Source organism: Silurus meridionalis, chromosome 18 (genome assembly GCF_014805685.1).
Source record: "Silurus meridionalis isolate SWU-2019-XX chromosome 18, ASM1480568v1, whole genome shotgun sequence".
NCBI classification, from domain to species: Eukaryota; Metazoa; Chordata; class Actinopteri; order Siluriformes; family Siluridae; genus Silurus; species Silurus meridionalis.
The window spans coordinates 7,589,734-7,608,776 of record NC_060901.1 but is presented as its reverse complement, the minus strand read 5'-3'; the positions used below and the strand labels follow the sequence as shown (position 1 = coordinate 7,608,776).

General features: G+C 36.0%; 1 protein-coding gene across 1 annotated transcript; it reads right to left on the bottom strand.

Moving 5' to 3' along the window:
* Window positions 1-35: 35 nt before the first annotated feature.
* prmt8b (protein arginine methyltransferase 8b) lies at window positions 36-11,755 on the bottom strand. Its single transcript, XM_046872518.1, is given in 11 exon segments — window positions 36-671; window positions 1,295-1,416; window positions 1,563-1,713; window positions 3,538-3,653; window positions 5,135-5,222; window positions 6,465-6,484; window positions 6,487-6,606; window positions 7,541-7,604; window positions 8,524-8,679; window positions 9,681-9,914; window positions 11,034-11,755. Coding segments are annotated over 11 exon segments (1,224 nt in total). The 5' UTR covers window positions 11,103-11,755; the 3' UTR covers window positions 36-587.
* Between the last annotated feature and the right edge of the window lie 7,288 nt (window positions 11,756-19,043).

Below are 19,043 nucleotides of genomic sequence, written 5' to 3'. Positions count from 1 at the left end.
ATATCATACTTTCACATCTGATTTATTTACTACTTCCAACGTTCCAAACTGCTAAAAATTGTTTGCATAAGATGTTGATTCAAAACAAGATAAACATAAAAAAAAAAAAAAAAAACTAAAAACATACCAATTACAATATGAAATTATGTGACCACACAAAAACACCCAGTCAAATGTCACAATTTTAAAATCTTACTCCATGCTGTCTCATAAGAATATACTCATTCTGTTAATCCTATTACTGTGCTCAAGTCTTTTGGGCATCTTACTTTTTAAAAATTTTTATCACATTTACTTGTAGGTTACTGTTCACCACTGTACTTACTTTCATGCTTTCTTTCTAAAATAATAGACAACTAAGACATTCTGAAGGTCATTGAAAGTTACATTCAGAGTGATGCTCTCTCACAGACTGGTAGTTTTGCAGAACTGATGAACAAGTGACACTATTGCTCTTGGTACGTGTATCACTCTGGGCTCATATTCTGCTGCTGGTCTCTCCTGATTGGTCAGAGCATGTAACAGCCTGCTGTTTTGTTCACCCCTGATGGTTGAGCTGTTAGGGAAAGTCTCCCTCTGGTGGAATCCTATCGCATCTTGTAGTCATGAGAAATTGCTGCATCACAAAGTTGCCCCTTAAAATCCAGCTCAAAGGTGAAGTCCAAGTCACGCTGGAGGAAAGACAGACATAAATTACTTAAATGGTCTTAATGTATTGTTTTTCATCTGTCATTATGGACATTCAGATTGTCCAGCTAAATAAAAAAAAATCTGTTTTTGCGTTCAGAAAAGTGTTCAGGTTATGTAGATGCTTTAATCAGTTTTCTGGGCTTATAATACAGATAATGCAAATTACCTCTTTGCTAGATATACATTCAAGATTAAATTTTTTTCTTAAATATGTTTTTTTTTTATAGCATCTAGACTACTTAGTCTAGATTTAGATTAATTTGATTTGATTTGATTTGAAAACTCTGAGATAGAAATCCTGACCGAGAAATCAAATATTGAGAGTAATTTACTTAAATTACCAAAATGCCTTTGACTTTCACTATTGAAACAAGAGATTACTATTGTGCACAATACTGTCAAATTGACTAGGATTTTATTTATGTATTCATTTTTTTATTGCAATGCATTTGTGTATATTCTTCTGTAAATATTATGTGCAGAAGTTTTGAAGAATAAGCTGATCAAGCTTTCATATGGTTCACAATTACATTATTGCTTTTTGCCTTTTCTCTTTCTCTTATCTCTTATTCTCTGCATTCTCTCTCTTCCTTCACTGACTCACCTCGTTGTTTTCATTGGGCTTGACGGCGATGCTGCCCAGGATTTCCTCTCCTCTCCTCACTGTGAGGTAATCCTCTAGGTAAAACACTGTCTGCTTCCAGTGAGTACTCGGAGCATCAGGAGCTGAGAATATGAGAAATTAATATGTAATATCGATAAAAGTGTGCTTGTTTATTTAGGACAAAAATGGTTGTATATATATATATATATATATATATATATATATATATATATATATATATATATATATATAATAACGGGAAGAGAACCTGTGGAGAAGCCAGTCTTCTTGTGACACTTGGTGAACTCGATGTTGAAATAGGTGACAAGAGCGTGAATGTAGTCATTTCTCTGGATCTGCAGGCAAAAGGCTGAGGTGAAGGCCAGATCTTCCAACTTTACTGTGTAGATATCCACTTCCTGCAAAGTACACAACAGAATACAACAAAATTTTCAGCGTATTGGATCTGTGTTAATTTATTACTCAGTGTGGTTCAGAAAGTACACAAGTGCTTTACAGCTCCAGGGTCCCTGAGTTGATCATGAACTGGGGTGACTTTATGTGTTTGGAGATTCTGTGTGTGTTTTATACTTGTCTACGTGGGTTTTCTCTGGGCTCTTCAACTGCCTCCTACTTCCCAATAAATGCTGGTGAATGAGCTAAACTATATCAGCTGTAGGTGTAAAAGGGTGTGTAAATGGAGCCCAGGAATGCAGTAGCAACCATTCAGGGCATATTTTCAGTTTATACCCAGTGTTCCTGGGACAGGCTCTGGATCCATTATAGCACTGAGCATAATAAGGAGCTTACTAAAGCGAATAGTATTAGTAAATTATAGAAACAAAAAATTTACATTATGCCTTTCAGCAGCGTTGCTTAAGTAGTAATGATCATTATGGAAAAAATAAACCTGTGTCTTGATTAGGATAACGACAAAAAAATAGGAGAGTACTTAGAGAAGAAGGAGAGATAAGACCAGAATAAAAATAACTGAGTAGAAGGTAAAAAAAAGTAAGGATATTTATTACACTTTGGCTTATTATAGCTGTTTTATACACTTAACCTTATTAAAAGACTTAAGCCTCTTCTCCAACCAAGGTCTTTGCACATCCCTGGTAAACTGCATCCTCCAATAACATTACAAAATAGTAAGCCTTCATGTCTCTAAAACATGAATTGGTGATAAAGGTGCAAAGCTTCCCTTGTGCCTTTCATCATTATATAAATAGTAGATCATTAGCTTCCTTAATCCTTCTGTTTGTTCCTGTCATTCAGTAAACCCAGCAAAGAGCCAGCCCTCCATTCTTTATTTCAGACACTTATCCTCCAGGTATTGCGTGAATACATAAACAGAAGAACAGCTGATGCCAAGATCTCTCTTGAGCTTTTTACTTTAATGTGTCTCACACCCTGTTTCGTCTCTGCCCTTTATTCTAGAGTTGCCTCAATTCACTGCTATTTTGACTAATTTAAGGATGTTGTGATGAAACACAACATGAAAACAATTAAATCTTTTCAAAATCTTAGACAGGAAACGTTGTGCTAAATATTAAGTGTTCAATGAATGACAAAATCTGACTTAATTCATTATGCTTAATATATTTTAATGTTTTCTTTTACTAAACATTTACATTTAGATTATATTTACATCCCCTTATTTAGAGTGACCTACAATTTTCGTATTTGTACAACTGAGCAGTGGCGGCTTGGCGGTGTTGAGATTTTAACTTATTAACTTTTTAAAAAGAAGACCAACATCTTACCCAGTGAAACACTATGTGTCCTCCTGTGACATCAAACTGACAAAACTGTAAACTTCTCGTGAAAGAAACAGTTCCTACTAACATATTAGCACAGAATCGGTAAAACACATCCAACATATTTTAGTGCAATTATATACGAAATGCGTTGCAGGGTGGATTTTTTCTTTAAGTCAGCAGATAAATCTACATTTATAATTTAGGATTTCTTTCTCACTACACACTATAAGATATTTTGGTCCTATTGTGTAAATCCACCAACAGCAGAAGAAACGAGAACAGATTAGCACCAAGTCAACAGAGAGCTGATGATCATTAGGTCATGATGTAATGCTCACACAACATGTGTCCTGAGGTAGCACTTAGTCAATCTGCTCTATGAATCAGATGAGGGCTTTCACAAAAATGTGCAAACACTCACATTCACATTTACTCATATTACGTCTGCCAACCCCCACACTTGCAAACACAGAATATTCCAACCTTAATAAGGCAGGAGTTGGTCACCACTTGTTTGGGGTCCACAATATCAACCAGTGGCTCCATCATGGCGACGTTGCGAATGCAGGTCATGTCAAAACCATAAACATTCTCCCACCCTAGAAGACAGTTGTAGAGACCTTATTATTTCTTTGAATAATTGTACGCAATAAATCAGTTATAGGGAAAAAAGGGTTTTTCAATGAAACCATTTTCTGAAGCATTTTAATCATTTTACAGCACAGCAGCTATCGATGTGTTGTACTTTATATCCATTTACAGTTGCATGTATTGTTGTGAAAAGACAATAAAACAAGTTAACTTCTGTTCCCAGTGTTCTTAATTAAACAGCTGACAACCAACTATTTTTGCTCTCTCTGAAAATTAAATGCAGTTTTTCATGTTAAATATGAACAAACAATACATAAACATATTCATCATATTAACAAGTACATATCAATATATTTGTCTTTGTTAAATACCAACACAGTTTTTAGACATACATTTTATGATTGGTCTTCGATGACTTGGATCATCCACCAGGCAAGTCTGCTTGGATCAGTTGTTACTATAGAAACGAATGAGCACATTACTACATACCTGTGATTCGAATTATACCCAGACCTGCTGTCAAAAATGTTATAGAACATGGATACAAATTTAGAATTCAGCAGCACCACGGTATAAATTAATTCTAAGCAAGGTGTAGGTTAAAGTAGGATGAAAAATTTGAATGCAGTGTAGAGCAGGAGGAGCAGAGGAGGTGCGAGTGCTGGTGTAATGTGTCAGTGTGTGAAATACGATGCTAACATTGAGATTCTTTGGCAGATTCAGCAGCTCTAAGCATATGTTGTTAGAAGGTATGATGATCTGATGCCATCTGTCTGACATGCACCAAGATAACCATTAAAATATAACAAAAATTGATGATGATTGCTTCTTCTTTTTTAGATAATCGATTGAATAATTAGCCCATGGCTGTAGTAAAAAAAAGTAACCATTGTAGGTGTTCCTGAAATGGCTTGTTCTTAAAGGAGATAACTCAAAGAAGTTAACAGAATAAAATAAGAAGAAGTCTGTAGATCAGTCTAATCTTGTAGTGTATTTTATTTGTGCATGCTCAGGTCTTTGCAAGTTGAAATGTTTACCCCTAGGCTAGTTAGAGGACCTATGTATTAAATTTGATGGAATGTTAAATTGAATATGTGAAATAGATATCACTCATGTTGACTTGACATGAGAAGGAAAAAATGAAAAGAAGTGGGTGCAGTAGATGTTTTTTTACGACACGGAGCTCATTCTGAGAACAAGAAACTGACACCATCTGTTATGTGTGTGAAGAGACATTACCCTCCCTTTGCTTCCCAAAATAAATTGATTAGTTATATTTTGTCACTTCTGGCTTTCATGCTTAGTAAACAAGCCCAGTCCAGAAACTCATGCTGCTCGAGATGAGTGTTAGGTTTCCTCTAGAAAACCCTAAAGGAGTGAGAAAACCTAGTTTGACCCAAATTCCTGTGAGAGACTCTGTTTCTCTGTCTGTCTTTATTTATTCATGTATTTAATTAATGGTGTATTGGTGTGTGTACAGTATACTCACAGTGGATTTTAAAGTCTTTGTATTGTCTGTCCTCTATTGCCACCACGTGTAGGGTTGCTCTATCTGGAAACATGAATCCTCCAGGCTTCTGCAGGAGGTCAGGACGATATCACTTATTCCATTGATCATTTATCATATTTATTTTATACAGCTGCTTTATTAAACTATCCTTAACATGTTTATTTACTCTCTCTCTCTCTCTCTCTCTCTCTCTCTCTCTCTCTCTCTCTCTCTTTCTCTCCCTCTCTTTCTGTCTGTCTCACCTATGCACAATGCACACTGTTATATATATATATATATATATATATATATATATATATATATATATATATATATATATATATATATATATATATATATACTACCTACGTATATAATGTATATAGCTAATATTTATGCATTTTACTGCATCCTCTGTAATGATTCACTGTAAATAACATTGAATTGGTTTAAGAATCATGTACAATAGAGGTATAGATTATATGGGCCATAAAATGTTTAATTACATAATCACTCACTGGCTCTCATTCATGTTCACATCCAAAGATCTTTTATCAAAATTGATAATTTCAGTCTTGCACCCTCTTAAATTGTTTTATATTTCCTAAACAAGACTTTATAGGCATTTTCTGTATTTATATCACATGCCTGTGGCCCTAGCCATACATAGATTAGATAGATAGATAGATAGATAGATAGATAGATAGATAGATAGATAGATAGATAGATAGATAGATAGATAGACAGACAGACAGACAGACAGACAGACAGACAGACAGACAGACAGACTGACTGACTGACTGACTGACTGACTGACTGACTGACTGACTGACAGACAGACAGACAGACAGACAGACAGACAGACAGATAGATAGATAGATAGATATATTAAGTTGGTTATAAATTAATGTCAATTCATTTCTTACTAACAGCATGATTTTGGGAGCACAGAAATGTTGCTTAACATTTCAATTGTTGCTCATATTATGAAAAAGTTTTATTAATGGTTTTTTTTTGTTAGTTTTTTGTTTGTTTTTTTACTTTTTTTTTCTTTATCATCAAAATATCACAGTTTCACTTTGAACTCTAAAAACCAACTTGGCCTGTGTGGGAGGGACAGCAAAAAAATTTTCCATCCTTTGTCAATCACCTCAAAAAAAAGCATTACATTGCTCTGTGAGACAACAAAGATTATTAGCTGGTTTAAAATTTGTGTGTTCACCTTTATCCTCCTCAGTATTTAGCTGTTTAATTGTTGAATTATTTCTGATTAAATGTAAGTGGAATTATATAACAGATTATTAGGCTGCATGTGATCATAGCTACTAACCAGCCATTTGTCCCTGGCAAAATGACAGTCTTCAGCATTGACTCGTAAAAAAGACAGTATCCCATCCATTCAGAGACAATAATGTCCACCTGATCCACAGGCAGTTCTGTCTCCTCCACTTTCCCTTTAAGTATGGTAATAACTGCAAGATATAAACACATTACAGAGATGTAAAAACAATAATGTAAAGACTTTGTTTCATTATATCATTACAAACATAATTGTATGAAAAGTTTATCTACACAATCTGATTACAAGTTTTTCGAAGTTCAAGGTGAGGTTTTTATAGACCCCATTCATTCTGTCAGCCATCCTGTTTTTTTTTTCCAGCAGGCAAGCTGCCAGTTTCCAGTTACTAATTGCAAAGGACGAAGGTGCTGAGAGAATTGTGTGTGTATTTAAGCACACTGCTACGATTTCTCTCCGGTTGACTCAGGCTTTTCCCGCTACTGAACTAATCAAACTGTTAAGGTCAGAACTGAACAATGTTGCCAAACAACAGGATGTGAGTGAGGAAGTGAATGCTTTTTTGTTTAAAAAGGAATGCTGCTTGCTAATTGCTTTCCTCTCCATAGGCATAAAGCACAAACACTGTGCCTTCATAGAATAAAGCATTTACACTGTATTCAGAATAATGCACTTAAAAGCCATTGCTCACATTATCCAGAGAGCCAAAAGAGGAGTAGTGTCTTTAATACATGATTGTGGCCTTAATAAAAAAAAATTGTGCTATATTTATAAAAAAAAATTAGTTTGACCTGCATTATTAATATACTCTGTTTTATGGCATTAAAGGGTTATTAATGCCAGTTAATGTATTTGAAGGGGGAATATATCAAGTTTAGAGAGACTTTTAGCAGTCTGAATGATCGTATCTACTTGGTAAATCTTGGTAAATGGTTTTATTTCAGTTGATCTAAGTCACTATCTTGGAATACCTCTGAATACTCTGAAAATATCTCTGGCCCCTACTGAGTAGTTTTTTCCTACCCAATGTAAAGAAAAAATGTATTCACAATACACAAGGCACAATTCTTCTCTCTTCTTAATCTTTACAGGAGATATTTAGCTTTTACCATTGTCCAAGTGGTTGGATTTGATGATTTTCTCTGAGTATTCTGATATACTTGAGCATTCAATCTGCAAGAAGAAGTAGACATACAACAAAATGAATGATGCACATTTCATTGATCTATTACTAACAGCTGGAAGAAGAACACCCAATTACTGTCAATCTGAACTAATTAATATCTTAATTTTCATTGGCCTACTGGTTTTATTAGTGCATTTGTTTAATGAAAACAGTGTCTTTTACATTTTTTTTTTTAAATCTCAATCATTTTAAATGCCCACCCAAAGTGGTTCTCTTACTCTAATTGATTAGTTACAAAGAGTCTACAAAGAATCTAATGAAAGTTTAAGCCATAATACAAGAATCCTTTGCCAGAATGCCTGAAGGCTTCTCATTCATTTTTTTGCACCATTCTGTGTAAACTCTAGAGATTGTTATGTGTGAACTGCCCAGGAGATCAGCATTTTCTGAGATATTTAAAACATCCCATTTGGCAGCAACCAACATGCTACCGTCAAGGTCACTGAGATCACATTTTTTCTTTGATTACATTGACCTGTATTTACATGCACTGCCTTGCCGCCATATGATTGGCTGTTGGCTAATGTGTTATTAATAAAGTGGTCAGTGAATGAATATTTTTATTACTATAACACAGAGAAAAGAGAATAGTTTCTTCTGAAACTCTTAAACTCTTAAATTGCATTTTTAACTCTTGTAACTATTAACCTTTATTCTATTTTTTCAGTGTAGATACAGATCAGCTGATAGTAGTTATAAATATAGAAATATGCTTTAAGGTCAAGAACTGAATAAGAGTCTGTTCTCTCTCTCCCACTCACTCTCACACTCTAATATTAATGTTCCTACAATGCAGTGCAAAAAATGAATCAAGTCTGTAACTAAAGAAACTGCACTTCTTTTTTTATTCAGAGCTACTTGATTCTGTGGAGATGATCAGTGCTGAGATTGAATTGAAATTCTCACCCCATAGACGTGTTTGGCTCCAGCTTTAGCAGCAAACATGGAGAGGATCCCTGTCCCGCTGCCCACATCTAGAACAATCTTGTCCTTAAAAATGTGTTTATTATGGTACATGGAGTTCCTGTAGGTCAGTGTTCTCACCTCATCCTTTAACATCTCCTGTTGAGGAAAAGGCTTAAATGTATTTGTATGTTTCTTAATACTATATATTTTAACGTACAGTATAAATACTACACCAAAGTAGGTTATTTATTCACCACTGCTCAATTTATTCATTACATTTTATCCAAAAAAAACCTTCAGATTGTCTCACTCTTTAGAGTTAGGCTTATATCCTTTTATTGCATACATTATTGAATCACTTAAAACAGACATTTCATTACTAAAGAAAACACAGCTTTCCATGTGTACAACTTTACATCAAAATGTTGAAACACCCTACAAATTGGTGACACTTCCACAAAATGCTAAATAAATGCCTCTACTCAAAATAAAGACACAAGGAACACAAGCAAACTGAAGGATAGCATACACGCTTTATTTTTTAGTCTGGCTGCAGGAGTATAGTGTAAAATGTAGGACATCAAGTGCTATACCCCTGCTTTTCTTCTTTTCTTCTTCTTTTTAAGAAGATGAGGTATACAGGTATCCAGTATCACTCTTTAGGGATTAACTGATACACATCTCTCTTTTCTCCTTCTTGCTCGTCCCTGTCCTGCTTTTTCTCTGTTATCAGGAATAGCTCCTTTATCTGCAGACAGCTTGACCTGACCCAAAAACTCAAGATGTACCAGTCTCAAACTGCTCTGCAGACATGGATATATTTCTCAAACTGTATACATTTTTCTAGGGGCACAAACTGTATTTTAAGTGGTTATGCTCAAATCATTAGTGTGTTCCAAGATTAAAGCATTTTAGTCAGTAAATGTAAGCAGTACAACAGGTTCAGGTCAGGTAATATACCAAAATGATAATATCACAATATCCAAATACATGTTAAAGATAAATAATATGTATAGACATATTAGGTTTGGATACAAAAGGTTACCAGGTAAAATATGTAAAACTTCAGTAAAACCTTTCCTTTTTATCGTGACTTAGTGACATATCATGACCAAGAAAATGACAATTATTTGAATGAACACTTTTTTCTTACATACCTCATGAATGCCAAAGTGGGCGTATGAGTCAAAGTAGTAGTCTCGTGAGGTCATTTCCTCTGGATTGAGAAGTTTGGCCATTTTTCCACGTCCAGGGCAAGTGGACAGTGCTGAGACGTGTGGGGTGTGAGGGGGACGAGGGACATGATGAACTGAGGCCATGGGCTTAGGCACAGGGGGAGGCTGTAAAGAAGGAGGATTGCCAGAGCTCTGCTGCCGCTGCTGTTGCTTCTGCTGACAAATATAGATAAATAGACAAATTTACAACAATTTACCACTCTAACTTTTAAACATTTAGAGCAGAAGTCATTGAATTCCACTGGCCTGGGTGCAACATGGAGTATCCTATTGACTTATTGGTTTAAAGAACTGGTATTGAAGAGTAACATCTACTTTATTGCTCTAGGGTAGTGTGCTGATTCAGGAGGTTTTATTGCTGCTTTATGGGAACCTTGTTACTATCTGTGTGGAGTTTTGCATGCTCTTTCGTTGATGATATGCGACTGGGATAAAGTGATATTGAGAATGAACAGTATTGCTTTAGTGGCAGCACAGAGGGGAGCATTGCCACCTCGCTGCTCCGGGGTCTTTTTATATATATAGAGATTTATATACTATATATATATATATATATATATATATATATATATATATATATATATATATATATATTATCCAGGTTTCCCTTGCCTTCTCTGCAATTTCTTAAAATGATAATAAAGATGAATGAATGAATGGATGGAGACATTGCTTAATCTAGTGCATGCAGTTTTCAGAAAAGTACAAAGATGAGCCCTAGGGATTTTGCCTTGCAGTACACCAGCGGCTCCTTCACTGCAGCACCAAGGACAGCACTCGGACGCAGCTCCCGGCGGCTGTTCCACTACAGGACGGGTTTTTCATCACCGCGTGTTATAGATATAAAATAATTTTCAAAGAAATATGAGTTGTCCAATTTCTTTGCGTTTTCTTTTTTTAGCACACGAAGCACCGCATGAGGCCAGTACTCTAGTGTCCTTTTTGACCGCACGCTCTGTAAGCTGAGTCCATTAGTATTTTTACAGAGGCACATTCTGTTTTTTTTTTTTTTTTCCGTTGAATAAATGTGCATTCGAGCAGCGTGTGTATCATCAGCACACGCCGGCTGTATGCCTCTGATCTTCGGCTTCGTGATGTTGCATGCAAAGCTGCACGCTTTCTGCGTTCCCAAATTCTTATTCAAATCCGGCGCTTTGACGTTTTTGAACAAAATGCGCAAACACCTCAACACTCTTCACGTCGTGATATTTGCAGTGCACTCTGAGCCACGAGGGTCGATCCTGTACAGGCTACAAATGCAAGGTTTTAACTCACCTCTGAGCTCTCAGCCTCCGCCATCTTTCTGCGCAGAAGCAGGCACCGTGATGAGTGCCTCAGTCCCATATGAGCCGACGGGATTCCGATAAACTCGAAACGGGCAAAAAAAATGTTCCTATGCTTTTTTTTTTTGCTTTTTTTTAGTGCAATAGTAGCCTTTAGATTTGTTTACAATACTTGAATTTACACAAACTAAAACATGCAATGTTCCATGTAGGTGTATAATTCTTTATAAACACGATTTTGCTAAAAAATATATTTCTAATTTGATTATGAGATTGTCATAATGACTTTGGAAGCAGATTTGTCGCTCTGCGTTTTCCAATCAAGACTCGACTTGAGGCAAGAAACATACGAGTCCTGTAGTCCATTGTGCAAAGTTAAAACAAAGATCCTAGAAAGCGTCACTTAAGGAAACCAGTTGATCGTGTAAAGAATCTCGGAATCCTCGGTGTTTGATTCTGCTGGATCACAGCATCGGGGCGAAGTGGACGCATCCTTTAAATACTGCACGGTATTTTATAATCTACAGCTCCAAGGTTTTTATAGTCTGAGCGCTTTGCTATTCTGCTCAGCCCAGAAGAAAGTTCAGCCCAGAAGAAGTTGGCACGGTGCTGCGCAGGACAGGAGCGGGTTAAAGCGGATGAAGTGTATGGAGACGTTCCCGAAACTATATCGGTGCCTCCTACACGCGCAATGGCACCTCCACCTGCCCACACAGCTTACACACACTGCCTGAACACACCGAGCGCATTTTCCAACAGTGAAATGGACCGGGGATATTTTTATTTCTCCTATATAGGGCAACAGCTTTTTAGCTCTCGATGTGGTGTGAAAACTGAACATTTTTTTTTGCGCATGATTTACATGTATAGTCACCAGAATGTGGAGGATAGAAGGGAAACTGAGAACAGGAGACTATAATCAAACAAAATGCACTGCCATTTCTTTTTATCATAAATAGATAAGAAAAAAAGGAACACAGCAGTTCCGAGGGCACCAGGCGACATCCATCCTTGCTTGATTTTTGAAATTGATGTAGGTTTAGTGTTCAGGGTGCATTCAGGTAAAAAAGGACATCAGCAAGCTCAGACAGCCAAGCATTTTTTTTATCTTGCCTGATAAGACAAACGTTGTATTGCAAAAAATAATTGGTACAAATAATCTAATCTAGATCATGAACTCAAACATGAAGCCAACACTGAACATACTGACATCAAATGCTATTTGCATTAGTCATTTTAAAAAGAAGTAAAAGTGGCATGAAAATGTATCCCACTTGTATGAGTCATGTATGCATGTATATGTAAGTATAATACTATAATAAAAAAACCTTGACATTATTTCTGACTTGCAGATGTTTATATATGAACTGTGCCAAAGGTTTGGAAACCCCTAGTCTTTTATCAGCTTTAAGAAACACATACATGCTCCTTTTTTAATATGCAGTAATTTAACGCTTATGGGATTTTCATTAACCAAACTAATTTTTGGATACTCCATATTGCACCCAGGCCAGTGGAATTTAAAGACTTCTGCTCTAAATGTTTAAAAGTTAGAGTGGTGAATTATTGTCTATTTGTCTGTTTATCCACATTTTACACTTTATTTTCATTGAAAAAATTTACTTTAGCATGAATAACTTTACACACTCTTCTTCTTTTTCTCCGAATGTACAGCTAAAATACTTTGCCATTTTTCTTGTAAATCTTACAAAAAGATATAGAAAAGCTATTTTGATATTCCTTTCTAAATTTGCGGCCCGGTTCACCTCAGTGCAGTTCAATAGGATTTAGGTGCAATAAATGGGCAGGGTGTTCCTTTTTCATTTAGTTTTTGCCTTTTACATAGTTTGTTGCATCCCATAAAACAAACATAAAATACTTTTGACATGCACTGTTTCATGCAAACAAATAATCAAATAATTTACGAATGAGTGATTTTCAACATGTCCAGAATGGCTATTCAGGGATCGTTTAGGGTCGTGTTTAATTGATGCAGTGTTTAATTACAAAACAAGGAGAGAATGAAATTGAAGGGATCTTATAGCTGCATGAAACATTCAACCCTAAGCTTAAATGATGCCTTCATGGATTGTATGTGTGCTAAATGGTGTTTTTATTTAAGCTTAAAAGGTAAATGTGTAGGTAAAAAGGTGAAGTGGAAAATATGGATTATTATTTAGTAGGGGTGAAACGGTACATGTATTTGTACCGAAATTTTCCGGTACAGGCCTTTCGGATTGATACACGTGTACCGAATGCAATACTTTTTACGTGCAGAACATAGTTAAAATCTGAGTTCCCACAGAAACCTAATATGTGAATTAATGCCTGAATTAATCGGAATTAATTTCCTAATACCATCATGACACCATGGCGATAGAAACTGTCAGTATTATAGAGAAACGCAGTATAACAGAGCACTGCATCACAGACACGTATCTCATACAGTGAAAATAAATGCCATTACTAAAGCAAGAAACCCAATTAACACAATTTAGCAAGTGTTCTTTCACTGCAGCCACAGCTGCACCATATACATTATCTAGCTGAAGCATCAACAGTAACTTAAAAAAAAGACAAAAATACAGTCCACATTTTTGTATTCTGTGCTTTTGTGCAAATTCTATAGGAAAGAAAAATCAATGTATAAATATTTATGAAATAACTATTGAAAAGCTTACCAACTGTTTTGAACTGTTTTGGTGGATCTTTATTCATGATGTCCAGCTTTTCTTGAAAAGTCAGTCATAAAATTGCCTTATAAGTATATATGTGACCAAATCAATTTCCTCTCCTTTGTCAGGCATTGTGGAATGAAAAAAAGCTAACTACCTAAATGTTTTAGTTTATATAGTTAGATTTGTTTTGCTAGCTCTTATTAGTGTGCTAATTGGTTAAAGCAACTGTTTCATTGTCATGTATTTAAAGCTACAGGTGCTGTTATTTCTGAAGGCCTTAAGGTCAAACCAATTCAAGGCAGATTTTTTTGACCCTGTCAGCAACTGATGGCTAAAATATGATTGAATAAAAAGATAACATACACTCCTGGAGACAGAGAAACCAAGAGAAAAGTGAATAGACTATTAGGAATCATTTTAAACATAATATAAAAAATATAATAAAATGTAAGTCAGTGATTCTAAGAAAAAAAACATCGGATCGTCAGTGTGCAGGATAACTGTTGCTTACTATCAGTGGTGTTTTTTTTATGAATTTATTACTAAAGTGAAGAAAACAATTATTTATTGAATATAGATAATTGAAAAAAAAGTGGTTATTGGAAGTTCAGCTTCACAGGTGTTAATTTAATTTCACAGTATGTAAGCTGTAAATAAGATTTTAAATTTATAATTGCACAGTAATTCTTGACAACTTTGGAACAGTCTTCCTGACAGTGTTCGGGGCTCAGACACACTCTCCCAGTTTTAATGGAGATTAAAAACATATCTTTTTAGCAAAGCCTACACATAACATACGTCTCACATCATAACCTTGTGCTGCAGCACATCTGATTCACATGCACATTATCAACTTGTGCTGTTAATATCATGAACAATAGCTACGCTAATTTCTCTCCACTGCTTCTCTTTCTCTCCCCATCCCGAGGCATCCTGAGGTTTGGCCAGCTCCAGTCACGTCCCACCTAGTTTTATAACCATAAAGACTGTATTAGACTGAAGAAAGAACATTAATAATAACACACTCCAGTGCTAATGTTAGTTCTCACTCTCCAGTGTTCTGTATTGTTGAAAGATTTTTGATCAAACTCTTGATGTCGCCCAAATGAGGATGGGTTCCCCTTTTGAGTCTGGTTCCTCTCAAGGTTTCTTCCTAATAACATCAAAGGGTTTTCCTTGACACAGGCTGCTAATCTGGGATAAATGCGCACCATTCACCTTAACTGTTGATTTCTGTAAAGGTGCTTTGAGACAATGTCTGTTGTGAAAAGCGCTATAGAAATAAACTTGACTTGACTTGACTTGACTTGACTTGACTTGACTTGACCTGACCTGACCTGACTTGACTTGACTTGAGTTGACTTGACTTGACAAGCACCACTTTGAATGCTCCTAGCTATATGATTAAAAATAAACAAATAAATAAAGGTACAGTGTTTGCATGCAGTTACAGATAAGATATCAAGTTAGAATGCATTTCACCAATCACCATACACCATGTGAATGTGTTAAAGTTTTTAAATAATTTAGTTTTTAGAAATGCTAATCATTTTGCGCAGTCACTTACTGTATGGGCCTGGTCTAGGATCAATCTATTTTATTATCACTAATCAAATCAAACCAGGATGTGCTCTTAATATAAACAGTGTTACATCTTGATGAGTGGAAAGGCCAGGAATAAAAAGCTTCAAAGAAATGAAAAGAATGTGCCCTGATAATATTTGGGGACTTTGGAAGCTCTTTAACTTTGGATGGTACCATCAATCCTAAGTACATTTCTATTACTGGCTACAATTAAGTGCTATACTTGTGGAGACTACACACTGATGTAATTTTACACATATACATGGATTGCAGTTGACAGGCCTCAGTCTTGTGTCTACTCTAATTGCAATAGCCTAATCAAAGCCTATTTCAGTTGAAATCTTGACACTGGTATGTCTGCGCTGTCTTCTGATAAGGTGATTTTTTTTATGCACATGTTGCTCAGGCACTACACTGAAAGAAACACACCCACTCAAGCAAAATGACAAAGTCACGCATTGCATAAACCAACACAACTGACAATATGACCTTATTTATGTTACAGTGCCCAAGGATCCATTTTTATTATTTAGGCAGCTGATTTCTTGTGCAATCCTTGAATTTGTGTAGGCAGCAAATATTTCTTTATATTAGAGCAATGATTTCTGCACAAAAAAATGAATATTAGAAATATTTTTCTGCCATTCTGTTCAAGAGCCAGGATACATCAATCGTCATCAGATGCTTTTCAGAACAAGACTAATTCAGTCGAGAGCATTTATAAAAAACACTTCACCTTGTATCGGAAATGGTGTTTAAATGGCTAAGGTTATTTCTTAACCAACGGCTCTTCCTAATTAATAGCAGTATTGTTTTTAAAAGACTTTACTTTTATTTGGATGTTGAAAGGTATACAAGATAAAGCCTGAAGTTAGCCATGTTAGTCAGTGTTTTCTTTTTGTGTTTGTGTATGTGTGTGTGTTTGCCGCTAGTCAGAGAATTTGTTTTGTCTCCATTCGCTTGTTTTTGTCTGTGTTTGCTAGACCGTACCCTCAAAACACACACTCTCACCATCCCCCCAGTGAGAGTAACATTTAAAAAGCTCTAAAGAGAAGACAAAACCCCCATGGCGATGGACTAAAAAGAGGGAGGTGCCTGACCGAGCCAAGCTAGAATGAGGGTTTAAACAAAAATTAAAAATGATCTAAAATATCAAATAAATGTACATGCTTTGTTCCTCTCTGTCACCTATTACTGTTTAATCCATGCAGCTAATTAGTTATTTTCTTGCTGCCAAGTCCTCTTGATGACTTCCAATTTCCAGTGACAATGTGGTTACATTTTTTTTTTTTTCTGTTTCCGAAATTGCAGGACCCCAGCTGGTCATTTTGGAACCATGTTCCTCTTCAGATAACCTAATTTGTCTTGAATCCAGACTGCAAGAAATGAAAAATCATCATGTGGAGCACTCTGCTAAAGAAAAAAATGTTTATATGTATTTCCTTTCCGACATTGTAAGTAAAACTTCATTAAACATCTTATCAGAGCTCGAACATCAATTTGTGATCACATCTACCTCAATAAATGAGTCTCAATAGACTCTATGCACTGGCTCAGATAAAAGAAACAACATCCCTAATGCCATTATGTTGCACTGGGGGCAGAAGAATTTTGCTTATACTCACACACTGTCCTCTCCTCATGAAGCATTGGCCTGAATTACAGATATAGAGTAGTGTGGGTTTGTAGAAAAGAGGACAAATTGAGGAATCATTGGTCGTGTGACTAAGGACATCCAGAAACAAGTTGCATTCACTCATTTCACTGACAAACTACACAACAGGACATTTTGTGTTCTCTGTCTTGTCCTTTTTAACATTTTATTTTTATGTATTGAGCGGTATTTCAGTCTTTTTCTGTAAGAGCCTCACTTTCTTTAATAAAATCTTTGCTATTATTGGCAGGCATGAATAAAGAGAATAGTCTAATCAATGAAGCCCTTGGCTCACTGTAGAAAATTTCAAATTAACCTAAACAGTGAGGGTCAGACAAGATCTAGCCCTTCATCAGTAGATGCTGTACTTTGCATAATGAAAAGGACACTCATGACAAATCCCCCTCTTGCTTCTCCACCCTTGTCTCAGGAAAGGGTGGCTGAGGTTGTTTAAAGGGCAAGTAAAAGGACATTTTGAAAAAGCACTGTTTGCATTTTCATATGTCTTGCAAGCTTCTTACTTCACTATCTCCTGTTAGCACCATATAGAGTGCAAAGTAATTAAAAAGCTTTCCTACATTAGCACCTGGGTTAACGAGCAAACCCTTCATGGGTTCAAAACCTGTGCTAGAAGAGACAAAACACTAATGTAGAAGAGACAAATGCATTGGCATTATGTTCACTTCAAGCAGCTTTACAGAAATCTGGAGGTAGCCAGAAGTAACCACAATGGCATGACGAGAAACAATTCTCTGTAGATACTGTGGATAGTGTGATTATAAATCATTACTATATACATGTTTAGAGTAAAGACAAACTGTTTGTTTAAAGTGTGTTCACTGTGGGAATCTGTCTCCTTGGATTAGCACAGGACATCCTGCATGATTACAGCATCAGCTATTTATGAATACATCTACAACAGATTTGGATTATTCAGGGAAAATGCAAAAACCTATTTCAGGAGCAGAACTGTAATGTAATTTTGTGATGTGTGCAGTGACAGTCAGATATATCCTATATTGTTTTGATCCAAATGTATTGATCTATTCACTAGAACTAAGGGACCCAAACATTGGAAAAACAGCCCAGCAATCCCAAATAAAGTGTTCTTCTGGCATCTGCCCAACTCATATTTATGCATCAAACTGATACATCACTGCCGAAAACACATTCTCACTGATCCAGAATGCAGTGGCATCATGCTTCACACCACTCTAGCTGTTGCTTTGCGTATACTGATTGTAATCATCTGCTTAGCCATGGAGCCATTTCATGGAGATCCTGATGTACAGTTCTTGAGGTCAGGTCCAGAATCAATTTAGAAGTAGTAAGTGATGCAAAAGAGATGAGTGATTTTCACAACTACACACTTTGGCCCTTGGTAGTCAAGCTCTGTAGGTTTGCATGGTCTTCTGTTTTTAGCTGAGATGTTATTTCTATATGATTTCATTTCACTTAAAGCTGACCAGGGCATATCTAGCAGAAATGTCATAAACTTGTATGTGGCAAAGATGACCGCCTTTATTTTACTGCCATTGTTTGTCTATTAAATGTGTTAGTAGAGAGAGTTCCATCAATCCACCCATCCACCCATCCATCCATCCATCCATCCATCCATCCATCCATCCATCCATTCATATCCATCTATCTATTTTCTAAAGCTGCTTATTCAATTCAATTTAATTTGATTTGTAAAGCACCTTTGACAATGGACATTACCATAAAAACAGCTCTATAGAAATAGAGATTCAGGATTTTACTTTTAAAATGAATAAATCTATCCCTAATAACCAAGACAGAGGTATAAAATTATAAGGACTTCTACGATTATATGAAAAAAAAAACCAACAACCTTCACAGCTTATTCTATACAACCTACAGTACAACCTACGCAGCTCATCATACCCTTGGAGTCTATGTAAATAGAACTTGCGGCACAAGGCGGGAGACACCTTGAAACCCTTCCGGTGGCACCAAACCATCACAGGGCACACACTAAAGATAATTTGAAAGTAGAGACCAGCCTACAGAGTACAGTATGTCTTTGGACTGGGGAAAGAAGCCCTAAGGAATCACCCAAAGCATG